Genomic DNA, 22486 nt, shown 5'->3' with positions numbered 1-22486 from the left:
AGAGTTTACTTAATTCTTCTTTAATTTCTTGGCTGACCCATTCATTCTTTAGTAGGATACTGTTTAGCCTCCATGTATTTGAGTTCTTTCTGACTTTCCTCTTGTGATTGAGTTCTAGTTTCAAAGCATTGTGGTCCGAAAATATGCAGAGAATGATCCCAATGTTTTGGTACCGCTTGAGACCTGATTTGTGACCCAGAATGTGATCTATCCTGGAGAATGTTCCATGTACACTAGAGAAGAATGTGTATTCTGTTGCTTTGGGATGGAATGTTCTGAATATATCTGTGAAGTCCATCTGGTCCTATGTGTCATTTAAAGCCTTTATTTCCTTGTTGATCCTTTGCTTAGATGATTTGTCCATTTCAGTGAGAGGGTTATTAAAGTCTCCTACAATTATTGTATTATTGTCAATGTGTTTCTATGATTTTGTCATCAATTGGCTTATATAATTGACTGCTCCCATGTTAGGGGCATCTTTTGCTTAGATGATCTGTCCATTTCAGTGGGGAGGGTGTTAAAGTCCCCTACTATTATTGTATTATGGTTGATGTGTTTCTTTGATTTTGTCATTAATTGGCTTATATAATTGGCTGCTTCCATGTTAGGGGCATAGATATTTAAAATTGTTAGATCTTCTTGTTGGATAGACCCTTTAAGTAGGATATAGTGTCCTTCCTCATCTCATTATAGTCTTTGGTTTAAAATCTAATTTGTCTGATATAAGGATTGCCACTCCAGCTTTCTTATGATGTCCATTAGCATGGTAAATGGTTTTCCACCCCCTCACTTTCAATCTGAAGGTGTCTTTAGGTCTAAAATGAGTCTCTTGCAGACAGCATATCAATGGGTCTTGCTTTTTTATCCAATCTGATACCCTGTGTCTTTTGGTTGGGTCATTTAGCCCATTTACATTCAGAGTGACTATTGAAATATATGGATTTAGTGCCATTGTATTGCCTGTAAAGTGACTGTTTCTGTATATTGTCTCTGTTCCTTTCTGGGCTATGTTACCTTTGGGCTCTCTCTTTGCTTAGAGGACCCCTTTTAATATTTCTTGTAGGGCTGGTTTGGTGATCACAAATTCTTTTAGTTTCTTTCTCCTGGAAGTTTGTTATCATGAATGACATCTTGTCTGGATGAAGTATTTTTGGCTGCATATTTTTCTCATTTAGCACCCTGAATAGATCATGCCAGTCCTTTCTGGCCTGCCAGGTCTCTGTGGAGAGGTCTGCTGCCAATTTAATGTTTCTACCATTGTAGTTTATAGACCTCATGTCCCGAGCTGCTTTCAGAATTTTCTATTTGTCTATGAGACTTGTAAGTTTTACTGTTAGATGTCGGGGTGTTGACCTATTTTTATTGATTTTGAGGGGGGTTCTCTGTGCCTCCTGGACTTGAATGCCTATTACCTTCCCCAAATTGGGGAAGTTCTTCACTATAATTTGCTCCAATATACTTTCTGCTCCTCTCTCTCTTTCTTCTTCTGGGATCCCAATTATTCTAATATTCTTTCTATTATGGTATCACTTATCTCTCGAATTCTCCCCTCATGATCCAGTAGTTGTTTATCTCTCTTTTTCTCAGTTTCTTTATTCTCCATCATTTGGTCTTCTATATCACTAATTCTCTCTTCTGCTTCATTCATCCTAGCAGTTAGAGCCTCCATTTTTTTTTGAGATTTTTTTTTAAATTTTTTATTGTTATGTTAATCACCATATATTACATCATTAGTTTTTGGTGCAGTGTTCCATGATTCATTGTTTGTTCATAACACCCAGTGCTCCATGCAGAACGTGCCCTCCTCAATACCCATCACCAGGCTAACCCATCCCCCTACCCCCCTCCCCTCTAGAACCCTCAGTTTGTTTTTCAGAGTCCATCATCTCTCATGGTTCGTCTCCCCCTCTGACATACTCCCCTTTTCTTCCTCTCCTGTTATCTTCTTCTTTTTCTTTTTTCTTAAAATATGTTGCATTATTTGTTTCAGAAGTACAGATCTGTGATTCAACAGTCTTGCACAATTCACAGCGCTCACCGTAGCACATACCCTCCCCAATATCTATCACCCAGCCACCCCATCCCTCCCACCCCCAACCACTCCAGTAACACTCAGTTTCTTTCCTGAGATTAAGAATTCCTCATATCAGTGAGGTCATGTGATACATGTCTTTCTCTGATTGACTTATTTCACTCAGCATAACACCCTCCAGTTCCATCCACGTCGTTGCAAATGGCAAGATCTCATTCCTTTTGATGGCTGCATAATATTCCATTGTGTATAGATACCACATCTTCTTTATCCATTCATCTGTCGATGGGCATCTTGGCTCTTTCCACAGTTTGGCTATGGTGGACATTGCTGCTATAAACATTGGGGTACACGTACCCCTTCGGGTCCCTACATTTGTATCTTTGTGGTAAATACCCAGCAGTGCAATTGCTGGATCGAACGGTAGCTCTAATTTCAACTGTTTGAGGAACCTCCATACTGTTTTCCAGAGGGGTTGCACCAGCTTGCATTCCCACCAACAGTGTAGGAGGGTTCCCCTTTCTCCACATCCCCGCCAACATCTGTCGTTCCCTGACTTGTTAATTTTAGCCATTCTGACGGGTGTGAGGTGGTATCTCATTGAGGTTTTGATTTGGATTTCCCTGATGCCAAGCGATGTTGAGCACTTTTTCATGTGCCTGTTGGCCATTTGGATGTCTTCTTTGGAGAAATGTCTGTTCATGTCTTCTGCCCATTTCTTGATTGGATTATTTGTTCTTTGGGTGTTGAGTTTGATAAGTTCTTTATAGATTTTGGATACTAGCCCTTTATCTGATATGTCATTTGCAAATATTTTCTCCCATTCTGTCGGTTGTCTTTTGGTTTTGTGGACTGTTTCTTTTGCTGTGCAGAAGCTTTTTATCTTCATGAAATCCCAATAGTTCATTTTTGCCCTGGCTTCCCGTGTCTTTGGCGATGTTTCTAGGAAGAAGTTGCTGCGGCTAAGGTCGAAAAGGTTGCTACCTGTGTTCTCCTTTAGGATTTGGATGGACTCCTGTCTCACGTTTAGGTCTTTCAACCATTTGGAGTCTATTTTTGTGTGTGGTGTAAGGAAATGGTCCAGTTTCATTCTTCTGCATGTGGCTGTCCAATTTTCCCAACACCATTTGTTGAAGAGACTGTCTTTTTGCCATTGGACATTCTTTCCTGCTTTGTCAAAAATAAGTTGACCATAGAGTTGAGGGTCCATTTCTGGGCTCTCAATTCTGTTCCATTGATCTATGTGTCTGTTTTTGTGCCAGTACCATACTGTCTTGATGATGACAGCTTTGTAATAGAGCTGGAAGTCCGGAATTGTGATGCCGCCAGCTTTGCTTTTCTTTTTCAGTATTCCTCTGGCTATTCTGGGTCTCTTCTGGTTCCATACAAATTTTAGGATTATTTGTTCCATTTCTTTGAAAAAAGTGGATGGTATTTTGATGGGGATTGCATTGAATGTGTAGATTGCTCTAGGTAGCATTGACATCTTCACAATGTTGATTCTCCCAATCCATGAGCATGGAACGTTTTTCCATTTCTTTGTGTCTTCTTCAATTTCTTTCCTGAGTATTTTATAGTTTTCTGAGTACAGATCCTTTGCCTCTTTGGTTAGATTTATTCCTAGGTATCTAATGGTTTTGGGTGCAATTGTAAATGGGATAGACTCCTTGATTTGTCTCTCTTCTGTCTTGTTGTTGGTGTATAGGAATGCCACTGATTTCTGTGCATTGATTTTATATCCTGCTACTTTACTGAATTCCTGTATGAGTTCTAGCAGTTTTGGGGTGGAGTCTTTTGGGTTTTCCACATACAGTATCATATCATCTGCAAAGAGTGAGAGTTTGACTTCCTCTTTGCCAATTTGGATGCCTTTGATTTCTTTTTGTTGTCTGATTGCTGTGGCTAGGACTTCTAATACTATGTTGAATAGCAGTGGTGAGAGTGGACATCCCTGCCGCGTTCCTGACCTTAGGGGAAAAGCTCTCAGCCTTTCCCCATTGAGAATGATATTCACTGTAGGTTTTTCATAGATGGCTTTTATGATATTGAGGTATGTACCCTCTATCCCTATACTCTGAAGAGTTTTGATCAAGAAAGGATGTTGTACTTTGTCAAATGCTTTTTCTGCATCTATTGAGAGGATCATATGATTCTTGTTCTTTCTTTTGTTAATGTATTGTATCACGTTGATTGATTTGCGGATGTTGAACCAGCCTTGCAGCCCAGGAATAAATCCCACTTGGTCGTGGTGAATAATCCTTTTAATGTACTGTTGGATCCTATTGGCTAGTATTTTGGTGAGAATTTTTGCATCCATGTTCATCAAGGATATTGGTCTGTAATTCTCTTTTTTGATGGGGTCTTTGTCTGGTTTTGGGATCAAGGTAATGCTGGCCTCATAAAATGAGTTTGGAAGTTTCCCTTCCATTTCTATTTTTTGGAACAGTTTCAGGAGAATAGGTATTAATTCTTCTTGAAATGTCTGATAGAATTCCCCTGGGAAGCCATCTGGCCCTGGGCTTTTGTTTCTTGGGAGATTTTTGATGACTGTTTCAATTTCCTTAGTGGTTATAGGTCTGTTCAGGTTTTCTATTTCTTCCTGGTTCAATTTTGGTAGTTGATACATCTCTAGGAATGCACCCATTTCTTCCAGGTTATCTAATTTGCTGGCATAGAGTTGCTCATAATATGTTCTTATAATTGTTTGTATTTCTTTGGTGTTGCTTGTGATCTCTCCTCTTTCATTCATGATTTTGTTGATTTGGGTCATTTCTCTTTTCTTTTTGATCAGTCTGGCCAGGGGTTTATCAATCTTGTTAATTCTTTCAAAGAACCAGCTCCTAGTTTCGTTGATCTGTTCTACTGTTCTTTTGGTTTCTAGTTCATTGATTTCTGCTCTGATCTTTATGATTTCTCTTCTCCTGCTGGGTCTCCTTCTGCTCTGATCTTTATGATTTCTCTTCTCCTGCTGTTCTTTCTCCAGCTCCTTTAGGTGTAGGGTTAGGTTGTGTATTTGAGACCTTTCTTGTTTCTTGAGAAAGGCTTGTATTGCTATATACTTTCCTCTCAGGACTGCCTTTGCTGTATCCCAAAGATTTTGAACAGTTGTGTTTTCATTTTCATTGGTTTCCATGAATTTTTTTAATTCTTCTTTAATTTCTTGGTTGACCCATTCATTCTTTAGTAGGATGCTCTTTAGCCTCCATGTATTTGAGTTCTTTCCGACTTTCCTCTTGTGGTTGAGTTCTAGTTTCAAAGCATTGTGGTCTGAAAATATGCAGGGAATGATCCCAATCTTTTGGTACCGATTGAGACCTGATTTGTGACCTAGGATGTGATCCATTCTGGAGAATGTTCCATGGGCACTAGAGAAGAATGTGTATTCCGTTGCTTTGGGATGGAATGTTCTGAATATGTCTGTGAAGTCCATTTGGTCCAGTGTGTCATTTAAAGTCTTTATTTCCTTGTTGATCTTTTGCTTAGATGATCTGTCCATTTCAGTCAGGGGGGTGTTAAAGTCCCCCACTATTATTGTATTGTTGTCAATGTGTTTCTTTGCTTTTGTTATTAATTGCCTTATATAATTGGCTGCTCCCATGTTCGGGGCATAGATATTTACAATTGTTAGATCTTCTTGTTGGATAGACCCTTTAAGTAGGATATAGTGTCCTTCCTCATCTCTTATTACAGTCTTTGTTTTAAAATCTAGTTTGTCTGATATAAGGATTGCCACCCCAGCTTTCTTTTGGTGTCCATTAGCATGGTAAATGGTTTTCCACCCCCTCACTTTCAATCTGGGGGTGTCTTTGGGTGTAAAATGAGTCTCTTGCAGACAGCATATTGATGGGTCTTGTTTTTTAATCCAATCTGATAGCCTGTGTCTTTTGATTGGGGCATTTAGCCCATTTACATTCAGGGTAACTATTGAAAGGTATGAATTTAGTGCCATTGTATTACCTGTAAGGTGACTGTTAACTGTCTGTTGTCTGTGTTCGTTTCTGCTCTTTGCTGCTTTTAGGTTCTCTCTTTGCTTAGAGGACCCCTCTCAATATTTCTTGGAGGGCTGGTTTCGTGTTTGCAAATTCCTTTAGTTTTTGTTTGTTCTGGAAGCTTTTTATCTCTCCTTCTATTTTCAATGATAGCCTAGCTGGATATAGTATTCTTGGCTGCATATTTTTCTCGTTTAGTGCTCTGAAGATATCTTGCCAGTCCTTTCTGGCCTGCCAGGTCTCTGTGGATAGGTCTGTTGCCAATCTAATGTTTCTACCATTGTAGGTTACATATCTCTTCTCCCGAGCTGCTTTCAGGATTTTCTCTTTGTCTCTGAGACTCGTAAGTTTTACTATTAGATGTCGGGGTGTTGACCTATTTTTATTGATTTTGAGAGGGGTTCTCTGTGCCTCCTGGATTTTAATGCCTGTTTCCTTCCTCACATTAGGGAAGTTCTCTGCTATAATTTGCTCCAATATACCTTCTGCCCCTCTCTCTCTCTCTTCTTCTTCTGGGATCCCAATTATTCTAATGTTGTTTCGTCTTATCGTATCACTTATCTCTCGAATTCTTTTTTTGAGATTTTATTTATTCATTTGAGACAGATACAGAGAAAGAGAGCATGAGCAAGGGGAGAGGCAAAGGGAGAGGGAGAGGCAAAGGGAGAGGGAGAACCAGACTCCCCACTGAGCTGGGAGCCCAACACAGGGCTCGATCCCAGGACCTGGAGATCATGACCTAAGCCAAAGGCAGATGCTCAACCATCTGAGCCACCCAGGCACCCCTGGAGCCTCCATTTATTATTCAACTTGGTTAGATTTTAGTTCTTTTATTTCTCCAGAAAGGGATTCTTTAGTATCTTCTATGCTTTTTTCAAGCCCAGCTAGTATCTTTATAATTGTCATTCTGAACTCTAGTTCTGACATCTTACTAATGTCCGTATTGATTAGGTCCCTAGCAGTCGGTACTGCCTCTTGTTCTTTTTTTTGAGGTGCGTTTTTCTGTTTTGTCATTTTGTCCAGAGAAAAATCGATGAATTAGAGAACAAAATGCTAAAAGAGTAACAGTGACCCCAGAAAAATATACACTAAACAAAGCAGAAGAGACCTGAAACCAGGGGGAAAAGAAAGGAAAAAAAAAAAAATATGATCAGGTTGGTGAATAGAACAGAGCCACCCACTAGATTTTGGGTGTATTTTGTTTTGTTAGAAGAAACTGCCTTCCAAAATTTTAAAGAAAGAAAAACTTTTATATATATATATATATATATATATATATATATATATATATATATATACACAAAAAATAAGGTTAAATACAATGAAGGGATAGAATATGACTGTAAAAATGAAAATTAAAAAAGATTTTAAAAAAGGAATTGGTAAGATAAGATGTTGGCTGAAAAAGGAAAGAAGAAAAATTTTTTTTAAAAAATAGAAAAAAAAAGAAAATTTAAAAAATTAACTTTGAAAGACTAAAGAATCATGGGGAAAAAGCCATGAATTCTATGTGCTATATTCCCCTAGCCCTGGAGTTTTGCAGTTCTCACTGATCGGTAAACTTGGTCTTGGCTGGCTGTTCTTGCTGATCTTCTGGGGGAGGGGCCTGTTGCCATGGTTCCCAAATGTCTTTGCCGGAGGCAGAATTGCCCTGCCCTTGCCCGGGGGTGGGCTAAGTAATCTGCTCAGGTTTGCTCTCGGGAGCTTTTGTTCCCTGCAAGCTCTCGGTACAGCTTTGGAGGACGAGAGTGAAAATGGCGGCCTCCCAATCTCTGGCCCCAGAGGAGCCAAGAACTCGGGTCCCCACTCCTCAGTGCGCCCCCAGAGAAAAGCAGTCAGTCACTTCTGTCTCCCCGGTCTCCGGCCGCACTCCGTGCTCACCCGGCCTGTGACTGAACGTTTCTATCTCTGGCTCCCGACCCCATGTGGAGTCTCCAAACCCAGCAGATCCCTGTGGTGTGCTCCCGCGCCACTCCACCCAGGTGAGGAGAGGGGGTCTCCCCGGATCTGCCGCTTGTTGGGTCCCAGCTGGAAGAACAGTGGCCCGACTGTGCTGGGGATCACAGTTTATGGCAACCCCGAGCTGAGAGCCCACTCCTCAGCTCTGTCTCTGCAGCTGGCGTCCCTACTCCAATACCTGGGAGCTCTGCTGCACTCAGGCACCCCCGGTGTTTCTGTGACCCTGTGGGTCCTGAGACCACACTGTCCCGTGAGGGTTCCTCCCCCCACTTAGCCACTGGAGCGACGTCCCTCAGCGGAGCCGACTTCTAAAAGTTCCAATTTTGTGCTCTGCGGCTCTATCACTTGCCAGAAGCGGCCGATGGAGGCCCCTTCCCCCGCTGTCTATCCTCCCGAATATCACCTCGGATTCACTTCTCCACACATCCTACCTTCCAGAAAGTGGTCGCTTTTCTGTTCGGAGAGTTGCTGCTATTCTTTTCTTCAATCTCCTGTTGAGTTTGTAGGTGTTCAGAATGGTTTGATAGCTAGCTAGCTGAATTCCTGGGACCAGACGAAATTTAGGCCTCCTACTCCTCCGCCATCTTGCTCCTCCTCTGGGTGTAGAGTTTACTTAAAAAATAAAATAGTAGGTTACAATTTGAGCTGTTTTGTAGGCAAAATGTTATTCTGCTCTTTTTTTTTTTTAAAGATTGTATTTATTTGAGAGAGAGAGAGAGAGCATGATTGGGAGGAGGGGCAGAGGGAGAAGCAGACTCCCCACTGAACGGGGAGCCCAATGTGGGCTTGATCCTAGGAGCCTGGCATCATGATCTGAGCTGAAGGCAGTCGCTTTCACTGACTGAGCCATTCAGGCACCCCTCTTTTTTTTTATAATAACTTTTATGAGATTTTTACCTTAAGTTTCTGTTTATTTTTATGTGAAATTAGTTTTCTGGAAATTTTAGAGGGAATTGCATGGTTTAGGAATATTTTTCTAACTTCATAGAGCGCCCTCTTTTGTTGTTTTTATGTAATATTAAAAAATGATGGTGGCTTGCCAACTCTGTTCCCCTCACACTTTTATTTAGATCAAAGACTTGCAAAAGTCACCTGTTTTTATAAATAAAGTTTTATTGAAACACACACAAAGTATGGACACCTTCCCAGAAGAATGCACCTATATGAATGTTTTTGTATTTTGCACATATTTTGAGGGATTTCCTTAATGCTAGGAAGCCTCTCCACTGATCCTGGGCTCTGACATCTCTCATATATCAATTAATAGTATTTCCTTAATATTATATTTAAAAACTGCATTGTTGGGGCGCCTGGGTGGCTCAGTTGGTTAAGCGACTGCCTTCGGCTCAGGTCATGATCCTGGAGTCCCGGGATCGAGTCCCACATCGGGCTCCCTGCTCAGCAGGAAGTCTGCTCCCTCTGACCCTCTTCCTTCTCGTGCTCTCTATCTCTCATTCTCTCTCTCTCAAATAAATAAATAAAATCTTTAAAAAAAAAAAAACTGCATTGTTACTCTGGAATTCATTAGAATATTTAGATTCTAGCTTGTTATTCCTTTTTTTCTTGTTTTTAATATGTTCACTGAGTATAATTCACTTGCCACACCCTTCCCACATTTCAAGTATAATTCAGTAATTGTGTATTTACAGAGTTGTGCGACCACCACCACAATCAATTACCAAACGTTTTCATCACCCTCAAAAGAAGCCCCATAAGCTTGAGTAGTCATCTCCACTGTCCCCAAACCCCTCCAGCTTTCAGGTATCACTACTCTACTTTGTCTCTATAGATTTGCTATTCTGGGTGTTTCATATTAATGGAATTATACAGTATGTGGTCTTTTGTTCTAGCTTCTTTCATTTCATTCCTCTATGTGCTTGAATGATATTCCAGAGTAGATATACCATATTTTATATATCCACTCCTTGGTTGATGGACATTTTGATTGTTTCTGGCTTTTTGGCTCTTTTTTTTTTTTTAAGATTTTATTTATTTATTTGAGAGACAGATTGAGAGAGCAAAATCCAGGGGGTGAGGCAGAGGGAGAGGGACAAGCAGGCTCCCCCACTGAGAGAGCCCAATTCTGGGCTCAATCCACGATGCTTAACCCACTGAGCCACCCAGGCACCCCTGGCTTTTTGGCTCTTATGAATAATGCATCTATGGACATTTGTGTGCAAGTTTTTGTGTATACCTATGTTTTACTTATTTATTTTAAAAGATTTTATTTATTTATTTGACAGAGACACAGCAAGAGAGGGAACACAAGCAGGGGGAGAGGGAGAAGCAGGCTCCCTGCTGAGCAGAGAGCCCGATGCGGGGCTCGATCCCAGGACCCTGGGATCATGACCTGAGCCAAAGGCAGATGCTTAACGACTGAGCCACCCAGGCGCCCCTTGTGTATACCTATGTTTTAATTTCTCTTGGGTGTATACCTGTTGGTGGAATTGCTGGGTCATATGATAATTTTATATTTAACCTTGGGAGGAAGTGTGGTGGATCAAAGACCTAAATGTAAGAGCTAAAAATATAAAACTCTTAGAAGAAAACTTAGGCATAAAATTGGCTAAAATTGATGAGCTATGTGTATGTAAGCACTGATTCTTCAAATTCACTTCAACAGATAGAAATGCTAATAATGGTTTATAAGTGCCCTACTCTTTTTCCTGGCCTTAGAGTAATTTTGGGTTGGAAAGGTTAGAAAAGTGTGTGACGTTGATGTTACCAGTGGGTCTAGCAAGTACAGCTACTGAGATTAAGCCTGTCTTAATGGAGTTGATGATATGTTAGGCATGCCACAGGTCACTTGGGGATTGTAAGAACCTTATTAAACTAATGTTGGCCTAGAGGACTGGATAGGAAGGTTTTTTTGTTTTTGTTTTTGTTTTGTATTTTAGTGACCTGCATAGTCAGTATTTCAAGTGACCCCATTGTTTTCAATTTTGTGTCACCCTTATCTTAAACCAACTTAAGTTAGTTGCCCTTGTGAGGTGCTTTTATTCTCCCCACGTAAAATTTATGAGATCTCTATTCAGTCAGTCTCTTATTCTCAGCATTTGCCTTACTCCTACAGTCTCCTTCATCCCTTATGGGCAGTTAATGCCCAAACTTTCTGTCTTCATGTCTGTAATATTTCTTCTCTTTGTGTGTCTGCATTAATTCCTGCACTTGTTTCCTAGACCAAACTGCTTCCCGCCTTACATCTAGAATACCGTAGCGGCTGGCCCCCTTTTGTCTTTGTAAATCCATTCTCACTACAATCTGTTCTAGGATGTGCTGCCATGTTAGCTTTTGCACATTTTCAACTTCATAATGAGTTTTTAGGGAATATAGAATCCACATAAATTCTGTAACAGAAGAAGAGAATTGCAAACTCTTGATCCTGGCTTATACCATTTTTTAAGATACAGCCCTAATTTACTCATTTCTATCAGTTAGGATTGGTTTGCCTACCAACAAGAGAAAACCCAGTTAACAATGTTTTAAAGAAATAGTGGGTTTATTTATCTCAGGTACAGAGAATCTCATGTTGGGCAGGCAGTCCAGGACTTGTACAGTAGCCCTGAAGTATCATGGACTCGGGTGCCTTCCATTTTTCTTTAGCATTATTACTGTGTAGGCTTCATGTTCATCATGTTTCAAGATGATGTCTACAGTGCTTCCATCAACATATCTGTGTAGACATGTAGTAAGCAGAAGGAAAGAAAGTGACATCAGTAGGCCATTGGGGACGCTTAGGTGGCTTAGTTGGTTAAGCAGCTGCCTTCAGCACCGGTCATTATCCCAGGGTCCTGGGATCGAACCCCACATCGGACTCCCTGCTCAGTGGGGAGTCTGCTTCTCCCTCTCCCCTCCCCCAACTCATGTGCTCGCTCTCTCATGCTCTCTCTCAAATAAATAGATTAAAATCTTTAGGGAAAAAATAGGCCATTGGTAAGAAATCAGTTGTTGGCCAGTGTAGGTGCAAAAGAGGGTAGGAAATGGAATTTGTAGGCAAGCAATGGGTAAGGGAATAGGAAATGAATATTGGGTCAACTAATCCATACAGTTTGCCATACCGTACAGTTGTTGTTATTTTAACACTGCACTCTCCAGTTTCTAAGTTTGATTAACTTTATAACAATGTGTTATTTTAGATTTATTGTAATTACATATGTTGGCAAAGCAGCAAATAATTGCACCAAATAATTCCTAGGAAAAATACAATGAGCAGTTGGAGTTTACTTCTGAGAACTTGACAAATACTGCAGCTGATTTGTTTGCAGCTGGGACAGGGACAACAAGCACCACCCTACGATATGGTCTCCTGCTCCTGCTGAAGCACCCAAAAATCACAGGTATGGCCAGCATGGAGGGCAGGGTATACTTCTGGACATATAACTGATGTTTATAATGATGTTGGAACACCTTCAAAGTGTTCATATAACCTGAATTGGCATGTAAATGTATATGCATTTGTTTCTTTTTTCATCAGTCTCATTTGTGTTTTATCAGCTAAAGTCCAGGAAGAGATTGACCATGTAATTGGCAGACACCAGACCCCTTGCATGCGGGACAGGAGCCGCATGCCCTACACGAATGCAGTATTACATGAGATCCAGAGATACATTGACCTTGTTCCAAACAGCCTGCCTCATGCAGTGACCCGTGACATTAAATTCAGAAACTATGTCATCCCCAAGGTAAGATGTGTTTCTCCTACACCTAACTTCGGTGCTCTTTAAGTTCTCATATTCACAGTATGGTTTCAATCCTCTACCAATATGGATGAGAGAATGCAAAAATCATACATGTGGCAGCTTGATGGATTTTGTGCTGTTTCCAGTTTGAGGCTATACATTTTTATGATAGGTTTTGATATCAGGCTGTGTAAATCTTCCAGATTTGTTCTATTTCTTTAATATTGTTTTGGCTTCGCTTAGCTATTTACATTTCCAAATAAATTTTAGTATCAATTTGTCAGTTATCCAAAGCACTTGGCAATGGTTTTTATCAGGGTGATAGTAAATTAATTTGAAAAGAATTGACATGTTGGAATGTTGAATCTTTCAATTCACGGATATGGTATATTCCCCCAATTTATTTGGGCTTTCTTTAATTTTTTCAATATTGTTTTCAGTGCAGCGGCTTGTACATCTTTTAGGTTTTTCCTAGATAAATGATATTTTTTATGTTATTATAAATTGTATAATTTTTTTAAATGCCTTTTTACTTTTTTGGTATATGGAAATATAATTGATTTTTTTTTATTTTGATGACTTTATATCTAGCAACATTTACAAATTCACTTATCATTGTTAATAATTTATGGGTTTATAATTTCCACGTACACAGTTCTGTGATCTGGTTTAATTTTTGTTTTAATAATTAATATTTAAACTTTAAATTTTATATACTTACAATTAGCTTTAATTTCAATCTAAGTAACCGTGGATCACCCAAGGCCATTGTATTGGATAGGACTGATCTAAGGTTTTTCTCTTTAATACTTAAATCCTTACCTTAAAACCATCCTTAATTCTGCAATACTAAAAATTTAGAAAATAAAAATAAATATGTTTGCTGCAATTTCATTCGATGACCAAAACCTTACTTAAACTGAAATAAACCTATTTTTATTCCTTATTGATGCCTCTTTGTGTGACTATTCATGTTTTACTAAAGAAATATCAATGTGAGGGCAAACTGCTGGCTCAGTCAGTAGAGCTGCAACTCTTGATCTTGGGTTTGTAAATTTAAGCCCCACGTTGGGTGTAGAGATTACTTAAAATCTAAAAAAAAAAAAAAAAAATAGTATCAATGTGTTTGATTATATGATACCACATTATTGGGAGTATTTTAAAATTTATGGTATATACATCATAATATTTTTCTAACGAGTCAAACAATTCTGAATTTGAAAACGCATTAGGCCCCAGGGGTTTCAGATGAAGGATTGTGTACTTAATCTTTCAGGAAGACGAATGTTCATATTTTATGGGCTGAAGTAGAAAAATAAGGAGAGGCTAAAATAGTCCTCCTACATATAACTTTGAAATGGTTGAAAAAACAGCTTTGAAGAGAGATAGTCCAAGATGGCAGAGGAGTAGGAGACCTTAGTTTCGTCTGGTCCCAGGAATTCAGCTAGATAGCTATAAAATCATTCTGAACACCTGCGAACTCAACCGGAGACCCAAAAGAATAGGTACAACTCTACAAATAGAAAAGCGACCACTTTCTGCAAGAATGACAAGACAGAAAACCTCACGTCAAAGAAGAGAACAAGAGGCAGTACTGACTGCCAGGGACCTAATCAGTATGGTCATAAGTAAGATGTCAGAACCAGAGTTCAGAATGGCAATTTAAAGATACTAGCAGGGCTTGAAAAAAGCATAGAAGACAGTAGAGAAGCCCTTTCTAGAGAAAGAAAAGAACTAAAATCTAATCAAGTTGAAATCAAATAGGCTATTAATGAGATGTAATAAAAAATGGAGGCTCTAACTGCTAGGATAAATGAAGCAGAAGAGAGAATTAGTGACATAGAAGACCAAATGATGGCAAATAAAGAAGCTGAGAAAAAGAGAGATAAACAACTACTGGATCACGAGGGGAGAATTCAAGTGAAGTGATACCATAAAGCGAAACAATATTAGAATAATTGGGATCCCAGAAGAAGAGGAAAGGGGGAGAGAGAAAGAGAGAGAGAGGGGCAGAAGATATATTGGAGCAAATTAGAGTGGAGAACTTCCCTAATCTGGGGAAGGAAACAGGCATTCAAGTCCAGGAGGCACAGAGAAGCCCCCTCAAAATCAACAGAAATAGGTCAACATCCTGCATATGATAGTGAAACTTGCAAATCTCAGAGACAAAGAGTAAATCCTGAAAGCAGCTCGGGACAAGAGGTCTACAAGGGTAGAAACATTAGACTGGCAGCAGACCTCTCCACAGAGACCTGGCAGGCCAGAAAGGACTGGCATGATATATTCGGGGTGCTAAATTAGAAAAATATGCAGCCAAGAATATTTTATCCAGTTAGGCTGTCATTCAAAATAGAAGGAGTGATAAAAACCTTCCAGGACAAACAGAAACTAAAAGAATTTGTGAGCACTAAACCAGGCCTGCAAGAAATATTAAATGTTAAAAGGGATCCTTTACACAAAGATAGAGCCCAAAAGTAACAGGCCAGAAAGGAACAGAGACAATATACAGAAACAATAAGTTATACCAAATAAAATTCATATTTTTAAGGGTAAAGTCTAGTAAGTTTTGATCAATATGTGATGTCATGTAACTAGCACTACAACTAAGATATAAAACATTTCTATCATCTCAAAAATTTCCCTCATTCTCCTTTTACAGTCAATCCACCTCCCCCAGTTTCAACCCTTGGTAACCAGTGATGTACTTTTGGTTCTATGGTATTGCCTTTTAAAGAATGCAACATAATGGAATGTGACATAAAAGTAGTATAATTTGTAATCAATATAAGCCTTTGTAATCAATATAACGTCTTTTTTATGTGACGGAATGTGTTTGAGATTTATCTTTGTTATCACATGTACCATTAGTTTGTTGCTTGTTTTGATGAGTAGTTTTCATCATATCGAGTGCCACAAATTGTTTATCCATTCACTGATGGATGGATATTTGGGTTGTTTACAGTTTTGGGCCATTTGAATAAAGGTGCTATGAACATTTGCATACAGATTTTAGTGTGGACATAAATTTTGTTTTCTTTTGGGTCAATGCTTAGGAGGGGGACTTTGCTTAACTGTTTATAAAAAAAAAACCGTCAAACTGTTTTCTAAATGTGGCTGTGACATTTTACTTTCCCACTAGCAATGTATGAGAGTTCCAGTTGTTCTAGGCCCCCTCCACCACTTTCCCTGGTTGGTCTTTTTAAATTTTAGTTACTAGAAGGGGTTGTGTGGTGATACCACATTTTGTTTTACTTCTCTTTTCTGGATGGATAATGATGTTTCGCTTCTTTTCATGTGCTGATTGACTACTCATATATATTCTTTTGTAGTGTTTGCTGGAATTATTATTCCTATTTTTTATTGGGTCATTTGCCTTATTTAATTATTGCAATCCTTTATATATTTTGCATGCAATCTTGTATCACGTGTAGGTGTTGCTAACATTCACTCTCAATCTGTTGGGGTGTTTTTTTTCTTCCCTTTCTTTAGTTTTCAAAGAATGTCTTTCAAAGAGCAGAAGTTTTGAATTTTGATGGAGTCCAATTTATCAATTTTTTTCTCTTTTGACTTGTGCTTTTGTGTCCTATCTGAAAAATTTGTTGCCAACACAAGTTCCCAAATATTTGCCCTTATGTTTCCTTCTACAAGTCTTACACTCTTAGCTTTTCTATTTAGGTCTGTGACCCATTTAAAGTTCATTTTTACTTATAGTGTGAAGTAGGAATTGTACTTTTTTTTGTTATGGACATCCGCTTGTCCCAGCATCACTTCTTGAAAATATACTAGCTTTTTAAATCTTAAAGTAACATTTTCACATACTACTTGTCTTAAAATATATAAGGCAATTTTGAAAACAAAATTATAGACCTTAAATATGATAAACTTAGAGGATGGAGTTTCCTTCCAATTTTTAATTTAAAAAAGTAAAAAATCTAAATAGTCTTTAAACACACACACACAATGACTATGTAATGTTTTATGTATATATAAATAATATATATGAAAATGTGTATACATCTATATACTAAGTGCATATCTCCCTATGTCCATCAATCTACCTCACTCCTAAATACTTCAGTATGTGTCTTCTAGGAATGAGGGCTTTCTGCACAGCAATAACAGCATTCACACTCAAGGAATTATCATCTATACAATAATTTTATCTAACATATAGCCTGTAATTACATTTTTTCATGTATCCTAAGATACTCTTTTATAGCTTTTTTTGAGGGGGCATCTAGTAGCTAATCAAGGAATAAGTATATAATTTTATTATCTGTCCCTTTAGGCCCTTTTTATAAAGAACAGTTACGTTTCCTTTATTTGTTTCATTTCAATACACTGACAGTTTTGAAGAGTCCAGGACAGTTGTTATGTAGAATATTCCTCAGTCTGGTTTGGTGTGGTTTTTGTTTTTGTTTTTGAGATTAGATTTCAGTTCTGTGTTTTGGGGAAAAAAATTACATAGGTGATGTTGTGTATGTCCCACTACATCACATTTTGGCTGGAGACGTATAATATCAATTTGTACCATTATTGGTGATGCTAAGGTACTCACTTATGAAGGAGATATCTGCCCTAATTCTCTGTTGTTGGGGTTCTATTTTTCATAGGTAATTAATAAAAAAAATCTGTGGCATGGTACTTTAAGACCTTGTAAAAATCCTGTTTCCCAAATCATTGATCCAACAGTTTTAGCATTAATTAATGATCTTTACTTGATAAAAATGACAAGTTTTTAAATTTTATTATTGGGGCATGTTTGTGTGTGTGTATCTATGTATAGCTAGGATTCATCTATAACAAAGAGTTCCCCCACATTTTTATTTTTGTAAAGATGTTATTTATTTATTTATTTTAGAGAGACAGAAGATGAGTGGGGAGAGGGGAGAGGAGAGAGAGAGAATCTCAAGCAGACTTCCTGCTGAGAGTGGAGCCCAATATAGGGCTCAATCTCACCACCCTGAGATCATGACCTGTGCCTAAATCAAGAGTCAGATGCTTAACTGACTGAGCTACCCGGTGCCTGCCCCCCCACTAAAAGAAATTATTTGAGAGAGAGTGAGAGAGAGTGTGCAAGTGGGGGGAGGATCAAAGGGAGAGGGACAAGCAGACTCCATGCTGAGCATGGTACCCAACATGGTGCTCGATCCCACGACCCTGAGATCATGACCCAAGGTGAAACCAAATTTGGACATCCAACTAACCAAGCCACCCAGGTGCCACCCCTTTTGTAAATTAAGAGAAACAAATTGCATCCCAAAGATAAATACTCATTACTTGTTAGTGTATTTGTCATATTATCTAAGAAGTCATTTTTTTCTCTTGAGCAAATTTTCTTTTTTTTATTTAAGATTTTATTTATTTGAGAGAGAGAGAGTGAGAGCATGAGAAGGGAGAGGGTCAGAAGGAGAAGCAGACTCCCCGCTGAGTGGGGAGCCCGGTGTGGGACTTGACCCTGGAACTCTGGGATCATGACCTGAGCCAAAGGCAGTCACTTAACCAAACTGAGCCACTCAGGTGCCCCAAATTTTCCTTTTTTACTGTGGTAAAATATACAGAACCTAAAAGTTACCATTTAGGTATTTTAAGTGCACAGTTCAATGAAGCTTAGTACAGTCACTGTTGTGCAGCCATAGATGCTGTCTAGTTCCAGAACATTTTCATCAGTCCAAAAGGAGATCCCTTACCCATCAAGCAGTCATTCCCCACTCCTTCCTCCCTTTCTCTCTCCCTCCCTCCAGCCCCTGACAACCACTAATCTGTTTCTGTCTGCATAGATTTGCCAGTCATTTTTTTAGGTAACCTCTATGCCCAGTATGGGGTGTGAATGCACAACTTCAAGATCAAAAGTCTCATGTTCTACTGACTGAGCCAGCCGGGTGCTCCACCAGGGTCATTTCAAACCAGATCAAACCTCTGTTTTTAAAAGCTCTAGGAACAGATTCCAAATACTCCTGACTTTTCAAGAGCCAACAGAGGCTTCCATTTTATTTGTTTGTTTGTTTATTTATTTATTTATTTATTTATTTATTTATCTATTTATAAGATTTTATTTATTTGACAGAGAGAGCACGAGCAGGAGGAAGAGCAAAGGGAGAGGCAGAGGGAGAGAGAGGGTCCCAAGCAGACTCTGTGGAGCCCGAAATGGGGCTCCATCTTACCACCCTGAGATCACAACTTAAGCTGAAACTAAGAGTGGGACACTCAACTGACTGAGCTACCCAGGCACCCCTAGATGCTTCCATTTTAAACCATAATCCACGTGAGATGTATGAAAACCGAAGTGATGAAATAGAGCTGGGAGTGAGACAGATACAAGTGTCCAAACATTGTGATCAGTGGAGGGGATTCAGACCGTATTGGAAGCCGCGTTAGCATCCTGACTAGCACTGGCCTTAATCTCACCCCTGTTTATTACTTGGTCTATCTGGCTGGAAATGCCACTGCCCTTCTTTGGAAGGGATTCCTCACATAAAGATCAAAAGATGAACTAAGTGATTTGCCACATTTCTTCCAGCTCTACAACTTCTTTATAACCCAGTTTATCTTCATCTGTTCATTCCAGGGCACAACCATATTAATATCACTGACTTCTGTGCTCCATGATGACCAAGAATACCCCAACCCAGAGATATTTGACCCTGCCCACTTCCTGGATGATAGCGGTAACTTTAAGAAGAGTGACCACTTCATGGCTTTCTCAACAGGTAATAAAAATTAAATTCCTTAGGTGCTGAAGGGGACAAAATATTTTGGGGGGATCAGTTGAAACTTACATGGTGCCTGCTCTGGGGTGGGTAGAATTGTTCTTTGTCCATGACCAAAAGCATCACTCCTAATGCCCATGCACTTTCCCCCACTCAGCATACATCGTCATTATTGGAACTTTGGCTGGGTGACCCAGTTCTTCCAAAGTGAGAAAGTTAGAGAATAGGTTCATTGAATTCTGCCTCTAGATATATCCCTGAGCTACCAAGAGCTTCTCTTAGCAGCAGATGAAACTCATTTAGACTTTACTCACTGGCCATGAGAAAGGTATATAACTCTTCAACCTTGAGTTAAGTATCTTTTTTAAAAAATTATTTATTTGAGAGAGAGAGAGAGGCACAAGCAAGGGGAGTGGCAGAGGGAGAAGGAGAAGCAGGCTCCCTGCTGAGCGGGGTGGGGGATGGGGGTCAGGGGGTGGGGGGCAGGCAAAGGGACAAGCAGATTCCCACCGGGCAGGGATCCTGTTGCGGGGCTTAAATGTCTTCTCTGTGGGGCGCCTGGGTGGCTCAGTCGGTTAGGTGTCTGACTTTGGCTCAGGTCATGATCTAAGGGTCCTGGTATTAAGCCTTGCCTCAAGCTCCCTGCTCAGTGGGAACCTGCTTGTCCCTCTGCCCTCCCCTGCCTTCCACTCGTACTCTCTCTCAAATAAATAAATACAATCTTTAAAAAAAAAGTTACCTTCTATATGACATCCCTCACTCCCCAGAGTGAGCTCTGGGATGACAGGCATCCACCAGCACAGCACGGACACCAAAGGGGTAACACTCTAGTTAGGGAAGCAGGTTAGTAAGCAGATCATTAGACTAGCGTTGTGGGAGAGGAAAGCCCAGGCTGCTCAAGAGACCAGAAGAGGAAGCTGCCTGCTTCCTGCTCACTCATACTCCACAGGGAGGCGGAGTTTATACTGGAATAAGCAACGTTCCAACAGCCGAAAGGGAATTTGAGCTGCCTCACGGGGACGGGGGCGGGGGGAGAAGAGAAGACTTTTACAAAGTGGGCCATAGGAGCAGGACATTGCTCTAGATGGAGGAGGTCGGAATCTGCCAACTAACCATGGCATCAAGGAAACCTTGGGAAAGTGTCAGATGCCCTGCGGTGGTTCCAAGGCACCGATCATGTGTCCTGGATGTTGCGTCTCCACATCTGTAGTGTGTGCTGAGTCTCTGGTGCTGGAGTCCTCTTCATTTATCTGATGGCTTTTGATGCCTGCTTTGGGTCTTGCACTGTACATACCCAGATGTCAAGGCCTGAGCCTTCCCTACAAGGGATGCACATTTTGGCATGGTAGTAAAAGGAAGAAACAGAAAACTATGATTCAAGGTGAGCATCTATGCTTTAACTGAAGAGTGAACAAGATGCTGAGGAAACCCAGAGAAGGCAAGACTCTACTGCCAGAGGGGATCATAGGGATTATGGAGAGGAAAAGACATGAGACTTAGGTCCTGAAAGAAGTGTAAGAGGAGTGCACCTTAACCAAAGGAAGCAGCATGAGATAAAGCTGGAAATGTCATGGTGTGTTGGAGATTGATGAAGATTGGGTATGGCTAGAACCTGAGAGTAGAGAGTATGGAGAATGGAAGGAGGGATAGGGAAAGTCAGACTGGGTACAGAATGTGGAGGGCCAGTTCAACCCACTTGACCTCACCTCATAAGACAGATCAGGGACACACTGAATATTTTAAAGTGAGAGAGTGACACATTTAGACATGTGCTTTTGAAATCACATGAAGGAAAAAAAATCTTCGACATAGATATATGAGTTCCCTTCTCTTAGTCCTTCTCCCTCCAAAACACTTGGACAAGTGCGTGTGTTTCTACAAAGATGTATGGAAACTGGAAATGTGAAGAGAACAGTTGTAATGTGGAAATACATAATGAATGCTTGATGTAGGCCTGATACTCAATAGATATTTGTTGAATGAAGGGTTCCTGTCAAGACACTAGGTGAATAGCAAGCATTTCCACCCTTCTATCCATCTGCCCCTCTAACCTTCCTTCCGGCTCTCCATCAGTTCAGTCATTCATCAGACACTTATTTTGACATACTTCTTGTTGCAGTTTGAAACATAGTGTTCAAGGAACAGATCCCTTGTGTTTGTTATTTTCAGGAAAACGACAATGTGTGGGAGAAGGACTGGCCCGAATGGAGCTGTTTTTATTCCTGACCACCATTTTACAGAAATTTACCCTGAAATCTCTGGTCGACCCAAAGGACATTGATACCACCCCAATTACCAGTGGGTTTGGCCATAACCCACCCCCCTACCAGCTCTGCTTCATTCCCATGTGAGGAAGGGCAGACCATCTGCCTGCCCCTGTGCTGGCGTCTGTAGCTCCTCCTCCTCTGGGCATCATTCACCTCCTTCTCACTGCTGGGGATGCACTCTCTGACCTCATCTCCTATTTCCCCATTCTCTCCATACCCAGTGAACATCCCACCTCCATTAAAGGAAAGTTTCCAGGGTGCCTGGGTGGCTCTGTTGGTTAGATGTCTGCCTTCAGTTCAGGTCACGATCCTGGAGTCCTGTGACCGAGCCCCACTCAGTGGGGAGTCTGCTTCTCCCTCTCCCTCTGCTCCTCTCCGGCTTGTGCTCGCTCTCTCGTTCGCTCACTCTCTCAAATAAATAAAATCTTTAAAAAAAAAAAAGAGGGAAGTTTCCAGAATTTCATTGTACACATGCTGTGCTGTTGTTTATACTCTATGACACTTGTATTTGCCACTACATATACTTATCTAAGATTGAGCTATTACCATGTTATCACCGTGAAACCAAACCAAATGATTAGTATACACTAACACACAGTCATTTGTCCTCTGCATGTTGTAAATGGAAAGCCTTATTATTTGCTGAGTCAGTTCTTAGACTTTCCTTTTTGGCATAATACAGGTAAGATATGGAAGAAAATAGAGTCCAGAGAGGCCACGCCATGCCGTCCTCATAATGATAAGCACAGAGAGGGGCAAAGGAGGAGAGGGCAGGAAAGCTCTCTTGGCTCAGTGTCACCTACAGTTACTTGAGGTTTGGATTTAAAAGTGAGAAGAGTTGTGTCCAGGA

At 40.1% G+C, this 22486-nt stretch overlaps 1 protein-coding gene across 2 annotated transcripts in view; it reads left to right on the top strand.

The window, feature by feature from the left end:
- The window catches only part of LOC114205328 (cytochrome P450 2C41), a 32902-nt gene extending 11182 nt beyond the window's left edge, over positions 1–21720 (top strand). For both annotated transcript variants that reach the window (XM_028098724.2, XM_028098727.1), the window contains 4 exons: positions 12176–12317; positions 12475–12662; positions 19228–19369; positions 21539–21720. In XM_028098724.2, the coding sequence (XP_027954525.1) occupies positions 12176–12317; positions 12475–12662; positions 19228–19369; positions 21539–21720 (654 nt within the window). The remainder of the gene's footprint in view (positions 1–12175; positions 12318–12474; positions 12663–19227; positions 19370–21538) is intronic.
- Positions 21721–22486: the final 766 nt, after the last annotated feature.

Source organism: Eumetopias jubatus, unplaced genomic scaffold (genome assembly GCF_037043125.1).
Source record: "Eumetopias jubatus isolate StellerSeaLion01/CBP00866 unplaced genomic scaffold, mEumJub1_p1.0 scaffold_17, whole genome shotgun sequence".
NCBI lineage: Eukaryota > Metazoa > Chordata > Mammalia > Carnivora > Otariidae > Eumetopias > Eumetopias jubatus.
Note: the sequence above shows the minus strand (reverse complement) of the source record. Positions and strands in the feature narration are given on the sequence as shown.